Source organism: Musa acuminata, chromosome BXJ2-2 (genome assembly GCF_036884655.1).
Source record: "Musa acuminata AAA Group cultivar baxijiao chromosome BXJ2-2, Cavendish_Baxijiao_AAA, whole genome shotgun sequence".
NCBI classification, from domain to species: Eukaryota; Viridiplantae; Streptophyta; class Magnoliopsida; order Zingiberales; family Musaceae; genus Musa; species Musa acuminata.
The window spans coordinates 28606859-28626400 of NC_088339.1; the positions used below are offsets into that span (position 1 = coordinate 28606859).

General features: G+C 44.8%; 2 protein-coding genes and 1 long non-coding RNA gene across 3 annotated transcripts; all 3 read right to left on the minus strand.

Annotated features, from left to right (window-relative positions):
- Positions 1 to 1774: 1774 nt before the first annotated feature.
- On the minus strand, positions 1775 to 3458 carry LOC135605851 (uncharacterized). The gene is made up of 3 exons (XR_010484571.1): positions 2723 to 3458; positions 2494 to 2642; positions 1775 to 2411 (listed from the first exon to the last, which is right to left on the minus strand). It is a non-coding gene; the product is annotated as an uncharacterized LOC135605851 (long non-coding RNA).
- Positions 3459 to 5791: 2333 nt separating this feature from the next.
- On the minus strand, positions 5792 to 7164 carry LOC135605852 (nuclear transcription factor Y subunit B-3-like). Its single transcript, XM_065096375.1, has one exon. The coding sequence runs from the start codon at positions 6670 to 6672 to the stop codon at positions 6010 to 6012; it is 663 nt and encodes a 220-aa protein (XP_064952447.1). The 5' UTR covers positions 6673 to 7164; the 3' UTR covers positions 5792 to 6009.
- A 4791-nt stretch (positions 7165 to 11955) lies between these two features.
- LOC103975610 (cytochrome b-c1 complex subunit 6-1, mitochondrial) lies at positions 11956 to 19364 on the minus strand. Its single transcript, XM_009390623.3, has 5 exons — positions 19256 to 19364; positions 18771 to 18809; positions 18211 to 18295; positions 12320 to 12409; positions 11956 to 12238 (listed from the first exon to the last, which is right to left on the minus strand). Coding segments are annotated over exons 2-5 (210 nt in total). The 5' UTR covers positions 18773 to 18809; positions 19256 to 19364; the 3' UTR covers positions 11956 to 12205.
- Between the last annotated feature and the right edge of the window lie 178 nt (positions 19365 to 19542).

Here is a 19542-nt window from a genome sequence, read left to right on the forward strand (position 1 = left end):
GATGATGATATCTTCATTGCCGCCATAGGGATTGTGAAGAGACAAATTCTGAAGATCAGCGGTGATGTGATGAGAGACACCAGAGTCGACAATCCAATTGGACTGGCTAGGTGTCGGAGTAGTTAGGAGATTTGCCTGTGGCCAGTGTGACGGAGTAGGGAGGCGGAGACGAGACCGGCAAACTTTAGCGGAATGGCCGACTTTGTCACACAGTTGGCAAACGACCCGTCTCTGATGGCTCGGTAGGGCAGGACGCCAAGACGGATGATGGCTGGAGTCGCCACTTTGCGAGAAGGGATGACTAGGAGGATAGGAGGGGTGTTGCATGGAACTCACAGAATCAAGAGGCGTAGTAGCCAAACCTTGGGTGATGTTCGGTGAGTACCGAGCGTTCTTCCGTTTAGACTTGTGACTGACTTGAGCTGTGACAGTTGATCCAGGCAGTTTGTCCGCACGCTTCAAAGACATCTCGTAGTCAGTCAACTTATCATAGAGATCTTCAAAAGAGATTGGCGAGTCGCGTGCCCGAATTGCAGCAGCCAATTCTTTGTAGTCGGTGTCGAGACCATTGAGGGTATGAATGACAACCTCTTCATCACATAGGGAATGACCTATCAAGGCCAAGTCATCGATGATAACCTTGATAAGTTGTAAATAATCAGAGATAGTACTTCCCTCTTGTTTTGTCTCCATAAGCTTGGATAGAAGACTGAGCTTGCGAGTACGCGAATGATTTGCCAGGGTGGTTTGCAGTTTAGACCATGCATCGGCAGCTGTCACACATGAAGATATCAAGGGAGCAACGGATCCAGCAACTGAAGCTTGAATGGCTTGGAGAATGAGACGATCTTGTCGTAGCCATAGTTTGTGAGCTGGATTGGGTACTGGATTAGGATCACCGGGGATGTTGAGCATGGCCGGAGGACAACTGAAAGAACCATCAACGTAACCTAACAAATCATATCCAAATAAAAGATTAGAGAATTGAGCTCGCCAGGACGCATAGTTGCCACCCTTTGATAACTTAAAGGGGATTAGCGTGGCGGCATTGATGGAGATAAGCCCTGTAGAAGAACAAGAAGTGGGAGTCCCTACAGGAACTGAAACATCAGAAGAAGTGAACGAAGACATTTTCCTTCTTTTTTTTTTTTTTTTTTTTTTTAGAAGAAGGCAGCGAACCTTGTGTGATACTCAGGTCACACAAGGTGGAGAATGAGGGAGGGGGCTGCTGCTATAGATTGCTTGCTGTAGCAGATTGAGCAATCTACAATAGTGCCAAAAAGCTGCCGGCAGCTGCTGTGGATTGCTGCTTGCTGCTGCAGATTGTAGGGACTGCAGTTCGCCGGGAGATGGCTGCAAAAACTGCAGCGGTACTCAAGACTGCAGTTCGCTGCTGTGGATTGCTGCTTGCTGCAGCAGATTGTAGAGGCTGCAGTTCGCCGGAAAATGACCGCAAAAATCTGTAGCAGTACTCAAGGAAACTGCAGTGAGAGAAATCTGTAGCAATTAGGTGTATAGAGAAAAGCGGCAATGAAAGCTGCTGCGATAGAGGAAGGAAGATGCAGCGGTTGCGACAGCTACTGGCCGGAGAAGTGCAGGAGGCGGCTGCTGCGATAGAGGAAGATGCAGCAGTTGCGACTGCTACTGGCCGGAGAAGTGCAGGAGGCGGCTGATGTCTTCTCTGGTGCTGCTCAACGTGGGGCTGAAGGACCACGTTGTCCTTCCGGCGAAGAAGGAAGAGGAAGGTGCAGCAAATAGGAGAGGGAGCAAGGCCGGCGAAGAAAGGCAAGACCGGTTAGCACTGGCTCAAATAGGAGAGGGAGCAAGGCCGGCGAAGAAAGGCAAGACCGGTTAGCACTGGCTCTGAATCCGTGTCTTGGTGCTTCTTCAATGACTCCGCTTGAGGCAGCGTGCTACTGTGGCCGCTTGGCTAACACATGGCAATGCTACTGTCGCCAAGAGGAGCTGCTCTGATACCATGTTAAAATAAAGAGATAAATGAGTTGTAGAAGAAGAAGTTGAATGTTATTGACATATCCTCCGTCTTTATATACAGGTTAGAAGGAGAAGTTTCCTCAACGGGTTAGAGGATTTCCCTCAACAGAGTAGAGAGATTTCCTCAACAGTTAGGGAAATCTCATCTACTTATCACAAACATCTTCGTCTTCGGAGATAGCGTAAATGTGTGCCGGTGCTGAGTGATTGAATATTCCATCACAGTTCAGTTCGGATGAGGCTCGCCTGCCATGGAGGTGCCCTGAAGCCTTGTTGGACGCGCAGCATGTAGGATCATCGGGAGAACAATGTGCACCCGCTGCAGAATCGTCTTCCGGTGAAGCAGGAGATGCGGGAGTTGACTCCTGATCAGATGAAGGTTGAATGCGTCGTTCTCGACGAGGATTAAGATCATACTGCACAACACACGACGCATTTGGATGTCGATGGATAGGTGACAGCCAGTCATTTATATTAACATACGGGTAAGAAACGTACAACATTCAGGCTGCGCAGAATCAAGCATCTGAGATCGCAAACAGGCCCCCGGTGATGCTCTTCCGCTTCCGAATCATCCACGCCCAAACAGCAAAGAACAGAACCCATAAACCCTATGCAAGGCTGTCGATCTTCCACATTATCCTGCACTACAAGAAAAAGGAAAAGTAATCAAGAACCAATCTTCTCTTCGGGTTGCAGAGCACGAACTCAGCAAATGGATGCCAACTTATTGTCAGACAGAGATGCAGGAAGATGAGATAAGAAGATAACACGAAGACGATGTGGTTGAGATAGCGATCAAAGTCGGTGTCGTTTTGGTAACCGGAGACTCTACCGAATCGAGATCTTTAATCGCCCGCTTCGGATGGGGCGCCGAGGACGCAGGCGAAGGGAAAGAAAAAAAGGATCCTCGGGAAGATTTTGGTCGCAAGTGCGAAAAATCCGCACCCCGGACGAGAGCTTGATGGGGCGTGGATCCTCTCCGATTCTACATGTACGACAGGCTCTGTTAACCACATCTCGACCGTGAATAGTTGCGGCATCGTAAAAAGATCCGTTGACTGCTTGGAGAGGATCCCAACGGGAGGGTCTTCCTTGCACTGCGTAGTTGCAACGAAGAAGAGGGAAGACGATATCTGCACCCCCGTCGACGCGGAGGTTCGCATTCATCGAACGGCTGAGATCAGAACTGTCGCTGACGTATTTACATTTCTACCCGCTCACGTACCTGCTTCGTTGTTCGTTCCAGCCGCGGGGTCGCGTGGGACTCGTCTGATGGGTGGGAGGTCCGTGGGCGGGTAGGAAATCTAGATGCGTTTCCTGATCAGCAATGGAGGGGTACGTCACTTGCTAATGTGCAGGTCCACCGCAGTCAACGAGTATTGTGTGGGCGATCCAATGATGGATTCAGAGTGGTTCTTCCACCATCCATTATTACAATTAATTGGTCTGCCACTGATGCCAGAGGAGCGTCCACCATGATGATGTAATTGGCTCCACACACCAAAGAACGTCACAAATGTTTCGGCCAAATTCTTGTCCGTCACAATCAAAGTGTACCATCTCGCTCTCGCCGGAGGAATAAAGTTGGAGTCCAAATTAGCGACAACAGAAGAAGAAGAAGAAGAAGAAGCGCGAGCGAGCGAGTCGGGATGGGATCCTTTGCCGTACGCAAAGCAACTCGCCTTCGCGCATCTCAACCGTGGAATATGTGGGCTCCATCTAATCATAACGGGAAGGGACGATCGACAATGGGTCGCGGGAGCGTGAGGTGGAGCGGAGTCCCGATAGCCAAACCACGTTTCGATTTGGGTTCACCGGGGACGAATGGAGATGCCGTCCGCTGTTGACGCTCCGACCGGGCCGGCAAGTTTAGCGGTAAAAGCCGAAGCGCCCGACGAATGCGTTACGGTGACGTTTGCGTCCCATGGAATTCACTGACCACGCGAACACCTCGTGATTCGTGTTGATATAGATCATAGAACGCAGACGATGGTGTGCCAGCTCATATGTTTTATCGGATATAAAACAGATGTATATGACCAATCCGCATGAACAGAGACAACGACACACGACCACATCTTCAATGGCATCCACTGTAAATATATAAATCATAATTATATTATTATTATTAAAAAAAACTTAAATCTATAATACTTATCATCATTCAAAAATTATAACGATATCGATCTTTACAAGGAAAACTAGACGTCTCTTCTCATTCTCTTTCTATTATTCACAAGATCATTATAAGTAATAGATTATAAATAAAAAGATAAAACTAATATTTAAAATCCATAATTATTTTTATTATTGATCTATAATTATTTTTTTCTATCTTAATAGATATATAAGATAATAACTAACTTGTCATCCATTTGTCTGTTTTTATAATACTTCAATTGCACTCATGGTTGAAATCTCGAAAGAATCTTCTGACGAATCAAGTAAATTTTTTTCATGCTTTTTATAATTCGATATAAAAAGCTTAACAAAGAGATTTTTTTTAAGATGCGTACTTAAAAGACTTAATTACTAATTTGAGTATCGAAGAAATCGGATGAAGAAACCTCTTTCGATCTTGATCTTTTTATAAATGACACCTTGAGAGTTTTACGTTTTTACCTCGAAAGTTACCTTGAATAATCCTATATGTATGAGTCCGAACCATGTCGAATTAACTAAGATATTAATAATATTTTTTTTCTAATACTCCTAAAATATTTACGTTGAGCTCGAATAATGCAACATTTGAAACTAACAGCTATGAGTGCTTAAATTTTAATTAATTTCATCTCAAAACTCATCCATTTTACTCGAAAGGAACATCGGGCAGATCAACCTTGCATCTTAGGTATGGATAAGACGGCCACCACAATCGAATAAGTAATATTCATCTTGCAAAACCCCAAAAACCAAGTCTAAGAATAAATTTTATTTATCTCTATTATCAGATATAACTTCGTAAAGGTAAATATCACATGTAATTGTAGTAGTGCTTTACCTAACTTAATCATTCATCTGGATATAACAATCCACATGAACGTACACTAAGCCAGCATGTCCTGATCTCGGTCCATGGAGGACATATATTTCTCCTTTACCGGGGAGGGGAAGCTTCACTGTGGGGCTGCTAGCTTCAGAGTAAGGCTTATCAGTGACGGCCATTACATCTTTTCATGCAAGCTAAGGTCGTAGTACTGTTGGTCCAATGACTGTGAACAAGTGATCGAAGACTGTGCCACATGAGCACACAGCAGATCCCTTCATGGCCCAGCCACTGGTACCTCAACTCGTGGTGAGAGATATGGTTGCAGCCAATCACAGCCTCTTCTTCTGCTTCACTGTCACCGCCACTGCCACTGCCACTGCCACTTACAAAGATCTCTCCCTCCCCTCGTCTCGCTGGAAGCTTCAGCCTCGTATTCTTATCCCAACCCACCCCCGCAAGATGTGTGTGTGCTGAGAGGGACAGGCAACGACCACGTTCCCATGGAAAAAGATGTGCAGGGCAGGACACCACCAATCACCGTTATACAAAACCTCAAGAACTTTCAGTAGCCTGTTCTTGGTAATGAGTTGAATCTTCCTTGCATTTGATTGGAGGATTTCAAGCATGTAATACATGAAATTCCATGGGTACTCTTGAAACTATTTGATACAGATGTCGCAAATCTTCATAAAGTAATGGCTTCGAACTCGAGATTTATGAGATGAGATTTGGATGATACCAGCTTTTTTTGCGTCAAATTTTGGAGGTTGCAAAGAAACATCACACTGCAAAAAGAGCAGAAACTTGAAAGCAGAGGGTATAGGATTCAGCTTCCAAAAGCTCATCTTTTTCTGAACTCCAACAAGATAAGAGAACTGCGCCACCAAATCCATGCAATTGTTTCATTACAGGAAGAAGGAAGAGAATGGGACTAACAAATTTGATACAGAGAAGAACATGAGACATGTATTAATATATGTATCTGGCCATGTCAACAACTCGGAACAATAATTAGCCGTCGCTTAAACCCTGCCTTGCCTTCCGATCCCTGTGGAAGAAGATGAGCTCCCACCACCGTCGCCATTGCCGCTCCCCATGCTGTTCTTTCCCGCCATGGCCATCTGATGATGGTGGTGATACGAGGATGAGGATGGCGGTGAGCCGTATATCTGTTGCCCCATCATCATCGTCATTCCGCCGCCATACATCGCCGCGCCGCCGCCGCCGCTGGCGAAACCGCTCACATTGTTCCCCATGCTCATGGCAACGCCACCGCCGCCGTCCTTCTGCTGTGGCTGTGACAATGACGACGCGCCGCCGCTCTTCTCGCCCTCCATCTCCCGGAACCTCTGGAGGTAGACCTTGAGGGGCTCGGCGTACTCCTCGAACCCGAGGGTGGTCATGGCCCAGAGGAGGTCGTCGCCGTTGATGGTCTTGCGCTTCTCGCGCTGGCACTTGTCGGAGGCCTCCCCGGTGATGAAGCTGATGAACTCGGACACGCACTCTTGCACCGTCTCCTTGGCGTCCTTGGAGATCTTGGCGTTGGCCGGGAGGGCCTTCTTCATGATGCGGCTCACGTTGGCGATGGGCAGGAACCGGTCATGCTCCCGCGGCGACGACAGCTCCCCCGCCGCCCCCGTATTGCTGTGGTTCTGCCCGCCCGATTCGTTGTCCGAATCGGCCATCGCGAAGCCTCAAAGACAAACAGAATTCGCCAAAAAACCCACCAAAAATGTCGTCTTTTTTCGCGATTTCGATGGACAACTCAACGAGAAGGAGACTCTTTTTTTGGAGATTGTACTGAGGAGTGTCACTAGAGGAAGAACAGGGTCGACAAGGACTCAAAATTTCGCCTTTTTTCACCCAGACAAGAGGAATCAAGATCAAGATTGAACAGGGATCACGCGAAGCTAAGATCTCAAGCGATCGAGATGCCACAACAGTGGAGAACAGAGTAATCGCCGCCTCCGCGTGTGGGCAGAATCGATTCGATCGAGGAGGAAGAAAGGGGGCGAGAGAGTATGGGATGAAATCCAAGATGACAACTTTCTCATACGCAAGGGGGGAACGCGATCGGAGGAACCCTAGAAACCCTCGAATTCCAAGGATCAACGACGGTGCGTCCCGCTCCAAAGTCTTCACCCCCGATGGAGAGACAGAGAGAGAGAGAGAGAGAGAGGGATGCGTCTTAGTCGGATACTTAGTCCTAATATCGCATCGGGAGGGACGCGTGGCAGTCAGCTGGCCGTTTGTTTCTCGATAAGGATGGGTCGTGTGGGATCCTACTGACCGTCGATGAACCGCCTCGACGTTGATCTTAGCCGTCGGTTGTAGTCGGCATGACGACGTTGATACAAGCAATGTGGCTTCTCGCTGACCAACTAAATCATAAAGCGAAGATTGTGACACCATAAAAGAGGAAACTCTCTCGAGGCGGGAAGATGCATATCTATGCACGTGCCATGCACGTGATGAGCAGATAATAACATTTTGATTGAAAAGGCAAAATTGCATTTTTAGTATTTATCCCTCTAATTTAAAACCCATGCAAATCATTAAAGGTACAACATTAAAGTTCTAATCGACATTAATCTCTCTTTTACAGCAACACTTTAAAATGATGAAATTATTAAGAACATTTTAACTCAAATTAACCACCATTACACTGATAACTAATGATTAACCTGAAATTTCTGAATATATATTGACAAGGAAGGTAAATATGGATATGCATGCTATATTAGAATTTATTAGAGCTAATATGCTATTTACAGAACAAATGACATAAGTGCATCCATCACAATTGGCTTGACAACTTGAGCAGTTTCATCAAAGTTTATAGTCAGAGGATCCAAAGACAACATCAAAAGAAAAATCATTCAAGAGAAGTATGTTCATGCTTACAGTCAGCAAATTCATGATGCCCACACTCCATTTTATATCAAGTGGTTGCAGATCTGGATTGTAGCAAGAGAATTAAAGAAGATGAACCCAGATATACACCATGCAAGCTCCAAAAGGTTTGCCCAAACGATTCAGATAATTATAACTCTCAGGTGCTTTCTTTCTTCTCTGACTGAGCTTCGGAAATATATTTCACAACATCACCACAACAAGAGAGTTTATCCGCCTTCTGATCAGGAATTTCAACTGAAAATTCCTGCTCAATAGCCATCACAAGTTCCACCCTGTCTAAGCTGTCTAAACAAAGGTCCTTTTGGAAATCAGCCTTCTCGGTTACCTGCAATGATTTGATAGATTAGCCTTTCGCATTTATCTCAAATAGAATTATGATAAAACAAAATACCAAGAAAAATAGAGCTTGTTCACTGATTATGATGCAATAGATAACATACATGCAACATGCTTAAGGGTGAATATGATTTTCGCAAAACATGGGATGGATTGAAACAAAATGTCCACTTGGCAATACCCTACTCTTCAAACTATGATAGTGAGAAACACTTATAGTAAAAATAAAGATAACAGTTACCTGCATGAAAAAGAGAATCGCAAGAATGAGCCTGTACTCCCAAATATGTGGAGTTGACTGCATGAATCATTATTCAGCCCTATATTCTATATGCAAGATCAACCAAATTCTTTTGCAACATTTTGCCTTTTATGACCAGAAAAAGAAGTGACCAATATAAACAAACACAATTAACTGCAAACTCTAGGAAGAATAATGCAGATTTGAGTTAACACGAAGGTGGTGGTTGGTCTGTTGTTGTTACCCTGAATTACTGCTGCTGTCTATAAGAAGGAAATATTTTCAAAATCTCTTGACAGATAAGTGACTTAAGAAGGCTTGCAGTGATACTAAAACACACAAGGTTGTTATATGACAGTTTTATAAGATCAACCAAGTTATTCAGAAGCAACATTCTGAAAGAGGAATGAAAAAAAAAAATAATGAAAATTTTGCAGCAAAATTATGTCTAACTAGACAAGGGTAATCAAATCTACTCAGGGTGTATGTTTCATGGCAAGAGAAACTTAAAGTTGAAATAGAAGCAATTTGCTGATAACCATAAGTGACACGTGAAACTATTACAGATTTCTTTTGATAAAGGGAATAGGATTTGAATTTCAAAGGTAAATTCTAGCAGATGGTTCAGAACCTAAATGCAAAATTTAAGGAACAACTTCAAGTACTGAAAATGTAAGTGCTGAATAGCACATGTCCCCGTGTACTTGATATTTTACATCACTGAACTTTATTTATGTAATAAGAAATTATTCATTTGAACAGATTAACTCTTTAAGTTTAACTGTAACGTTTGCAGCATTAATTAATATGCAAAGGTAAGATCACAATTTTGACAAATTATCACAGATTTAGCTAGTTTTGCCTAAGTCATGCGGTATCCTTACGTGTCAGTCCGCAAAGGGTCAGTCTCTCCGAAACCTTTTATGGTCCTTTAAGGACCTACAAAGAGAAGATGAGTTAGAGGAAATGTTTAACTCAAGATCTCACAAATAAACATTTTAGCAAACACTTGATAGACAATGCAAATTACAAACATAGACTTCGTAAGCCTTGAACGGTCGCATAATAAAAGGTTCAAGGTGGTTCGTCACGACCAAAAGTCCCCACAAGTGCCCACATGATACTACTATAAAGCAAAGTAGCAAACTAGCCCTAAACACTATCTTAAAAGCCCATCAAGTCATGTGTCACCTGGGTAGCCATGGGGTGCTGTGTTGGATGTCACTCTGCATCACTCTCTAGAGCTTATTAAAACCCTTAAAATGGCTATTTAGATGGTTTTTTTTTTAGTAGTTTTACCTCCACATGATGACTACACACAACTCGCATTTACAGGACTAAGACAACCACAAAAACCAACCAAAATGGGACTGTCAAGACTACTGTAAACCCTTTACATGTTATACAAAGTATGAACAAACCCGATAGATACAGACATACACAAACATTACATCGAACATCCTTTATACTGATTTGTCTGTGACAAAATGTTAATCCAAACTGCCTGGTCTTGCGATATATGAGAATCAATTCACATCAACTCACTTTAATATACAACAGAATCTCGAATTGGCATATGAGCAAAAGGTACTGGTATACGCAATATCTATTTATCTTGTACAGCCAACTAAGTTTATCATGGAAATAAATCCATGAAAGGAAATCACATTCAGGTTTCAGCAGGAATATTCATAAGCATCACTGGTCGTGGATGCTTGACTTCATAAAACTGTTATATAGTCATCTGAGATCATGGTATACTGAACAAAGTACTTTTAACAACAAAGTCTTTGGTTCTACTGTGGAAAGCCTCAGAGCTATTTAGCTAGTGTTGTTGACAAACCTCAGAGCTATTTAATATAGAGATATACCTTGCTTGCATCCAACTTGTCAAACTTCTTAACCAACTCAAGCACTCTAGCAGTGAGATCTTCCATGCTGGTGTCGCTTGATGACACGCAGAATCGCTGGCATGGTGAATTGAGCAGTCTTCCGGCTGCTCCGAACTCACTTAGCCCTGTTGAGCAGCTCAAACGCACATGCTTCGTTATGGAATTCCGTAAGTGTTGCATTTTTCCCCAAAATCTACAAAAAAAAAAAAAAAAAAAAAAAAAAACAAGCACCTTGTGAACACACGATGAACAAATCATAGATTTGGGCACAGTTTAATTCATCAGATTAGGCGATGGGTGGTCATGCACATGCACATAGTGTGGCGTTCCTTCAACGTTCCACATTCTGATCACAACAATAAGCCTACTAATTTCAATCGACAAGGAGAGAAGAAATGGATCGGAGAACGGTTGACGAAGAATGCTTTTGTGATCGCTGGCCACAAGTAGCCATAATAGTTCAACAAACAAGCAGTGAATCCTACTTCCCAAGAGCACACTCTCGTCGGCAGCCGAAAACAAGGCGGAGATCACACGTCTTAGCTATCTCGACCTAATCTTCAAACAACAGAACGCAGGGAAGACGGAAAAAGAGAAGAGCGAAAGACAAATGTAGAACGAACAAAGGAGGAGCAGATTGAGAAGTAGACCTGCCTCTCTATCGTTCCACAAGCGACGCGAAGGTGCTTACCAAAATGCCAAAGCCAATCGAACCCTACGGATGCCGTTCGACCCCGCGGCGTTCCGGAAAGAAATAGCGCAAGGCGTCGCACGAGTCACGAGGCACTTCTTTTATTAGTTTTCCATATATTTAAGAAAAGAAAAATATCAGTACAGTAGATAGCCCTGAAACTTTTCACTGGTCACGAGGTATGCGCCCCTTTGTGATGTTCTAAATTGCTCACGTCAAATAAAAGTCAGCGGATTATGTAAAGGGCAAAAAATATACTTCAATTTCGCCCCATCCAGCAACAAAATTAGCACCATTTTAACTCATAATGTACGAGTAATTAGATGATATCATTGAGATATATATATATATATAAACATTTTTTAATTATATTTTACCCAGTAGCTTTTAAAAAAGTATCTGGATTAACCTCATTTGTTGACTATTTATTTAATTATTTCTAATATCGATCCATTTTTAAGCTATTGTATGCTTCACTAAGTATTCATCTTTGTTATGAAAAATATTGATAATGATAAGATCAATCAAACTTGATTCAAGCTCATGTGTATAAAAGATCTTTGGGCACAACCAAAGAAGTTCAAGTGTAAGTCCTAATATCAACCTCCAAAAAAACTAAGATAAGATTAGTATTTCGATATCATCCCTTTGATACCAAGTCAATAATGAAATAAAAGATGATGATCTCAAAGTATAATCGTGATGATTATTATGATCAAAAGAACTTCTATAATAGAATTAACAACAAAAATTATTCATCAATATAAGCAAAATATCCCTTGATAGTTTATATTCAAGGGATATTCATGTGGCTCAATCGAACTCTAACCACGAGCCCTAATTGAGATAAATATTTCTCCTATCAATCTCTATAATTTAAAAATTAATAGCGTAAAGTAATATGCTACCCAGAGAAAGCATCGTAGATTAAATGTACCAATATAACACCACCAACAACATTGTCATAAGGACTACAATTCTTGTTGTCTACAAGTCAATAAACCCAAAAAAAATGGATTTTGCCGTAGAGAACAAAATGAGCTTTAGAGGTAGGCCATCCGCTACCTGCAGTGCACTTATGAAGCCAAATGACTAGGCTTTTATTGCAGATGAAAAGTAGATCATGCGCTGTGGGTGTCACATCATTTCAGCTTAGGGAAAAGCTTTGGTGCAACCTGCACATCAGGGAAGATGCATCAGCCAAGAATAGGAAACAAGCTTACTGCAAGAACCACAAGAAAATAGAGCCTGCTTACACAGTTATCAACACAGGAAAAGTAGTCGAAGTATTGCCCTGTGCAATGCTTGTGCCCACTTTCATCCCCTTTGATCCTCCGAACACATGCCTGCAGGATAAATGGGATCGTACTAAATGGTTGCAAACAAAGAAAGAAAGACAAAAGACAAAACTAGTGAATGATCAGATGCAGAAGGTATTCTTTAAGATAAGATTGGATTTTGATGTAATCTTAAAAAGCATGTCTGACAACAATTCTTTGAGATCATGAGCAACTTGGTTTCAGTTTGGAACAAATAATGACCACAACACATCAGACATGGATCTATTAGTGGTTATTGCTGTAAGTTTTGACCACTAACAAGAATATTGCCACCTAGAGAAAAAGATACAATAACTGAGAAAACAACAACAGTTGAAGCCAAAACAGGTAACCTATGAAAGAATATCCAAAAACCAATTTCAAATTTGGTTTTCTTGGAGCTAGATAAAGACACTAGTAACTTGCAATTGTAACATAGTTTGGAATGAGGTCCTTAACCAGAGAAATCTTATTATGTTTAAGCTGCCTCGAGTAATTCTCAGATTTCAAGTCACCAGGAATAGTCATATCAAAGTTAATCTATTGCTCACTCATTTAATTATCACACTATCATTCAATTTCCCACTTTTATTTTGTTTACTTTTTAAGCGAGAACGGTCAAGGTCCAAACACTTTTAAGAGGGAAAATCCTCTAGTTATGATGCACCATAATCACATGGGCCTGATGCATGCCCATTTTCAAGCTTCCTAGTTCTATCCAGTAAAAAGCTGTGGCCTCTTCGTCAGATCTAAGATTCTTCATCTCATTTCTCAGTGACAGCTTTCCACAAAATGTATCATTTTAACAGGATATTCCAACAAAGAAGAGAGCACCAATTTAAAGAAAGACGCAAGATGACCTGGACCGCAGGTAAAATTAAATTCTTTGTTACAGATTGGTGCAGAATTGCCATAAATTGCACACTGAACTCTTTTGTGATGATTCCACATATACTGAAGTAATGAAATGTTGTCACAACTTGTATAGGAAGGTTGCAGCAATTAATCAGGCCAAAATAAGAAGATTGTTGATGTTGAGAAGTTTTGAATACCCTTCAATCTGCAGATTGCAGATATTGCTGTGGTTAAATCAAGCAGTGAAAACTTGATATCTGATAAGAAACAGGAAATATGAATAGGTAGAGGGATATGGAGAGAGAGAGAGAGAGAGAGAGAGAGAGAGAGAGAGAGAGAGCGAGAGAGAGAGAGAGATCCAATTGATGAGAGTGAAGAAAAAGTAGGAGGAAATCTGATGAAGGCCTCATTGTCCATAGAAAAAAATGCTAACTTTTCTAAAACTCTGGTTATGGAAGTAGCTATCAATTTAATAGAAAAAAGAAAAACCAACATCTCAAAGCCTAATCTGGGCTACTGATTTTTCCTATTCAAACAAAACCTTTATCTCATCTCAATCTGTTCACAAATATATACAATAAGCTAATTTAATCTATTCTAATGAAAATAAATAAATAAATCTAATTACTTCCAGTTAGATGAGTTGTCCTTCCAGATTGCATCAAGGACAATTAGTAACAACTTAGATACAACTGCTGATGTCATGACATGTAAGTGACATGGCGGCAAACAGTACATGGGCATGATTAGAAAATGGCCTGATTACCTAGGAATCATATTAAGTATAAAGATTAATCAAAGATGTTAATATGTGGACCAGTGATTGCAAAAGGCGCTCGGGCGCTCGCCTAGGCGCTCGGGCGAGGCGAGGCGAGGCCCGAGCGCCTCGCTAATGTCCCAGGCGGCGCGCTTCAATCAGGCGCCGCCTAGGCGCTCGCCCGAGCCCAGGCGCTGGGCGCTTCGGGCGAGCGCCTGGGTAAACCGAACCAGAATTTTAGGTCTGGTTCGGTCCTGGTTCGGTTGTTAGTTGGTTCAATCGAACCAACTAAACCGATATAACCCCAACCCTAACCCTAACCCACCACTAACCTGCTGCCGCTGCCGATGCCGATCCCGATCCCGTTCGCGATCTCGTCGCTCGTTGCCGCTGCTCCCGCTGCCGCTGCTCGCGCCTCCTGCGAGCCCTCCTGCTGCTCGCGCCTCCCGCGAGCCCTCTCGCTGCTCGCGTCTCCTGCGAGCCCTCCAGCGAGCCTTCCCGCTGCTCGCGCCTCCCTCGAGCCCTCCCGCTGCTCACGCCTCCCGCGAGCCCTCCCGCTGCTCGCGCCTCCCGCGAGCCTTCCCGCTGCTCGCGCCTCCCTCGAGGCCTCCCGCTGCTCGCGCCTTCCGCTCCCTTTCCCTTTCCCGCTGCCGCCGCTCGCCGCCACTGCTGCCGCCACTCGCCGCCGCTGCTTCCTCGTTTCTCCGTCAGCAGGTTTATACTGTTAATGTGATTATATTTATTAATTATATTATATATTTTTATATTTTTATTTAAAATTTTAAATAATTATATTTATTAATTATATTTTATATTTTTATATTTTAGCGCCTCGCTTCGCTCGGGCGAGCGCCTAGCGCCTCAGGCGTTTTTGGACCTTGGCGCCTTTTGGCGCCTAGCGCTTTTTAAATCACTGCCTAGGCGCTCGGGCGAGGCGAGGCGAGGCCCGAGCGCCTCGCTAATGTCCCAGGCGGCGCGCTTCAATCAGGCGCCGCCTAGGCGCTCGCCCGAGCCCAGGCGCTGGGCGCTTCGGGCGAGCGCCTGGGTAAACCGAACCAGAATTTTAGGTCTGGTTCGGTCCTGGTTCGGTTGTTAGTTGGTTCAATCGAACCAACTAAACCGATATAACCCCAACCCTAACCCTAACCCACCACTAACCTGCTGCCGCTGCCGATGCCGATCCCGATCCCGTTCGCGATCTCGTCGCTCGTTGCCGCTGCTCCCGCTGCCGCTGCTCGCGCCTCCTGCGAGCCCTCCTGCTGCTCGCGCCTCCCGCGAGCCCTCTCGCTGCTCGCGTCTCCTGCGAGCCCTCCAGCGAGCCTTCCCGCTGCTCGCGCCTCCCTCGAGCCCTCCCGCTGCTCACGCCTCCCGCGAGCCCTCCCGCTGCTCGCGCCTCCCGCGAGCCTTCCCGCTGCTCGCGCCTCCCTCGAGGCCTCCCGCTGCTCGCGCCTTCCGCTCCCTTTCCCTTTCCCGCTGCCGCCGCTCGCCGCCACTGCTGCCGCCACTCGCCGCCGCTGCTTCCTCGTTTCTCCGTCAGCAGGTTTATACTGTTAATGTGATTATATTTATTAATTATATTATATATTTTTATATTTTTATTTAAAATTTTAAATAATTATATTTATTAATTATATTTTATATTTTTATATTTTAGCGCCTCGCTTCGCTCGGGCGAGCGCCTAGCGCCTCAGGCGTTTTTGGACCTTGGCGCCTTTTGGCGCCTAGCGCTTTTTAAATCACTGCCTAGGCGCTCGGGCGAGGCGAGGCGAGGCCCGAGCGCCTCGCTAATGTCCCAGGCGGCGCGCTTCAATCAGGCGCCGCCTAGGCGCTCGCCCGAGCCCAGGCGCTGGGCGCTTCGGGCGAGCGCCTGGGTAAACCGAACCAGAATTTTAGGTCTGGTTCGGTCCTGGTTCGGTTGTTAGTTGGTTCAATCGAACCAACTAAACCGATATAACCCCAACCCTAACCCTAACCCACCACTAACCTGCTGCCGCTGCCGATCCCGATCCCGTTCGCGATCTCGTCGCTCGTTGCCGCTGCTCCCGCTGCCGCTATCGCTGCTCGCGCCTCCCGCGAGCCCTCTCGCTGCTCGCGCCTCCTGCGAGCCCTCCTGCTGCTCGCGCCTCCCGCGAGCCCTCTCGCTGCTCGCGTCTCCTGCGAGCCCTCCAGCGAGCCTTCCCGCTGCTCGCGCCTCCCTCGAGCCCTCCCGCTGCTCACGCCTCCCGCGAGCCCTCCCGCTGCTCGCGCCTCCCGCGAGCCCTCTCGCCTCCCGCGAGCCTTCCCGCTGCTCGCGCCTCCCTCGAGGCCTCCCGCTGCTCGCGCCTTCCGCTCCCTTTCCCTTTCCCGCTGCCGCCACTGCTGTCGCCACTCGTCGCCGCTGCTTCCTCGTTTCTCCGTCAGCAGGTTTATACTGTTAATGTGATTATATTTATTAATTATATTATATATTTTTATATTTTTATTTAAAATTTTAAATAATTATATTTATTAATTATATTTTATATTTTTATATTTTAGCGCCTCGCTTCGCTCGGGCGAGCGCCTAGCGCCTCAAGCGTTTTTGGACCTTGGCGCCTTTTGGCGCCTAGCGCTTTTTAAATCACTGCCTAAGCGCTCGGGCGAGGCGAGGCGAGGCCCGAGCGCCTCGCTAATGTCCTAGGCGGCGCGCTTCAATCAAGCGCCGCCTAGGCGCTCGCCCGAGCCCAGGCGCTGGGCGCTTAGGGCGAGCGCCTGGGTAAACCGAACCAGAATTTTAGGTCTGGTTCGGTCCTGGTTCGGTTGTTAGTTGGTTCAATCGAACCAACTAAACCGATATAACCCCAACCCTAACCCTAACCCACCACTAACCTGCTGCCGCTGCCGATCCCGATCCCGATCGCGATCTCGTCGCTCGTTGCCGCTGCTCCCGCTGCCGCTGTCGCTGCTCGCGCCTCCCGCGAGCCCTCCCGCGAGCCTTCCCGCTGCTCGCGCCTCCCGCGAGCCCTCTCGCTGCTCGCGCCTCCCGCGAGCCCTCCTGCTGCTCGCGCCTCCCACGAGCCCTCTCGCTGCTCGCGTCTCCTGCGAGCCTTCCCGCTGCTCGCGCCTCCCTCGAGCCCTCCCGCTGCTCGCGCCTCCCGCGAGCCCTCTCGCCTCCTGCGAGCCCTCCCGCGAGCCTTCCCGCTGCTCGCGCCTCCCTCGAGGCCTCCCGCTACTCGCGCCTCCCTCGAGGCCTCCCGCTGCTCGCGCCTTCCGCTCCCTTTCCCTTTCCCGCTACCGCTGCCGCCGCTGCTGCCTTCACTGCTGTCGCCGCTCGCCGCCGCTGCTTCCTCGTTTCTCCGTCAGCAGGTTTATACTGTTAATGTGATTATATTTATTAATTATATTATATATTTTTATATTTTTATTTAAAATTTTAAATAATTATATTTATTAATTATATTTTATATTTTTATATTTTAGCGCCTCGCTTCGCTCGGGCGAGCGCCTAGCGCCTCGGGCGTTTTTGGACCTTGGCGCCTTTTGGCGCCTAGCGCTTTTTAAATCACTGATGTGAACATGAATTTAAATTTCAAATTTTCACAAATATCACTACAGCATGAATTTAGACTTCCATTCCTCCAAAAATTATCACTTCAGTCTTCACATTAACTTGTTAAAATATAGAACATTGTAAAGGGCAGGAAGAATACTTATTCATGTGTCTTCTTTCTTTTTTTCTTTTGCAGTTCCCTTTGTTAATAGTTCTCTTACATCTACCAATCTCTCTTCCATATCCTGTAATTACTCTCATGATTTTGTTTTCTTTGAGAAACTTCACATCCCCAACTGTTTAGGTACAGCCTTGGCTGCTTTTCACAACTTTCACAATGTAGAGAACCCTAATATTTCAGAATAAAAGGAATTATAAAGCACCAATTCAAAGAAAAGATCCTTGAAACATCATGCTACTCATGGCAATTTGGGCAGGTATGGTTTTCAACATATATTTGCAACATTCTACCTAGTACTTGCTTCTATCAAACAAACAATTTAGGAAGCTATAGTGCTATACTAACCCAGCTTTGATAATCTACCATGACATATATATGAAATGTCACAAAACTTTTCAGTAAGATGCCTTTTACAACCATTAGGCATATGAAGCTTAGACAAAAACTCAAAATTACAAATTATGACCACTGACAAGATGTAACAAGAAATATGCAACTGGAATTATTTGCAATGAAGCGTAAAGCACCTGATATGCGTGTAAGGGTCTTGCACACTTTGGCTTGCATGAGTCCTCGAGATATTTCTTTGGATCCGCAAGCTCTTCGTCTGCCCTGAATCAAGTAAACAGCCATTTTTAATCTAGTATTTAGATTCAAAAGGAATGTAGTCTTACATTAGCAGGTAGCCTAAATGAATATGAGAGGTTGATAAAGGCCTTCCTGAAATTATATTTACCAAGTGGATTAAATGATAAAACCAAAAGTCCACTTATCAAGCTTTATTTTTAACCCAAGAACTTGAAGAATGACAATATTCCTAAATTGCTTGAGCAACTTTGCTGATGAAATCCCCTTCTTAAATTATTCAAATAATTCTATTTTATATGGCTTTTCTAACACAAGCGAGACTAGATAAACAAATTTACATTTCAAATCAAACCTAGGGTTTAACCTCATCAAATTATGGAAAAAAAGGCGTCGACAAGGTAGACAGCTAAGAACAATCGTATGTTTGATTGTTCACATCTCTTAAGAAGATATCACAAGATACCGACCTGAAAATACAGTACAAAATGGCTATACTCACATTGTGGATAAGAAAAGATAATGACGTTATCTCGTCGACCTGCACAGATCAAAATACAGAAACCATCATTTCCATCCGTCAGCAGAAGTAAACACCTACCGGCCCATGGCTACATTCAGAAACAACTTATCAACAAGATCGATGATCGCAGCAGAAAATCAACTCGAATTGCCTACAAAAACCGATAAAAAATCGGCTTTGAAGATCAGTTCAACAAAAAACCTAAAAAAACCAATTTTATCTGAAATCAAGGAAAACGCCGGCAAATCTATCACGCAAAACCAAATAAAAAAGAATTATCAACGACGTTGATGATCCCAGCAAAAGATCCACTCGAATGGCCTACGAAATGACATGCGTGGGGTTTTGAAGATCAGTCCATAAGTTTACAACACAAAACCAAATTAAAACCACAAAAACGAACAGGCAAAACGACGAAAAGCATGGAGATAGAAACAGAAGAAGAGGAACAGGGCGGGCTTTACCCTAGAGAGAGATGGCGAGGAAGAGACGGCACCGCAGCCCGTCGAGGAGAAATAGGGATGAGTGAAGACCGGCTGACACGCGTCTAAAGTCCCGGTTCATGTGGTACGGTTTGGTTGTCTTCGTTCGGTTCGCTGCAACGACTAAAACCAGTTTGCTTGATCCAATCAATCGCCGAATTGCCTTTGCTTGGACTCGAGTTCGACCGGTGATCAGAAATCTAGCGCGATTTTATCCACGACATACAACTAGTTCGGTATCGACCAGGTGGAGTTCCAGTGTCTCGATC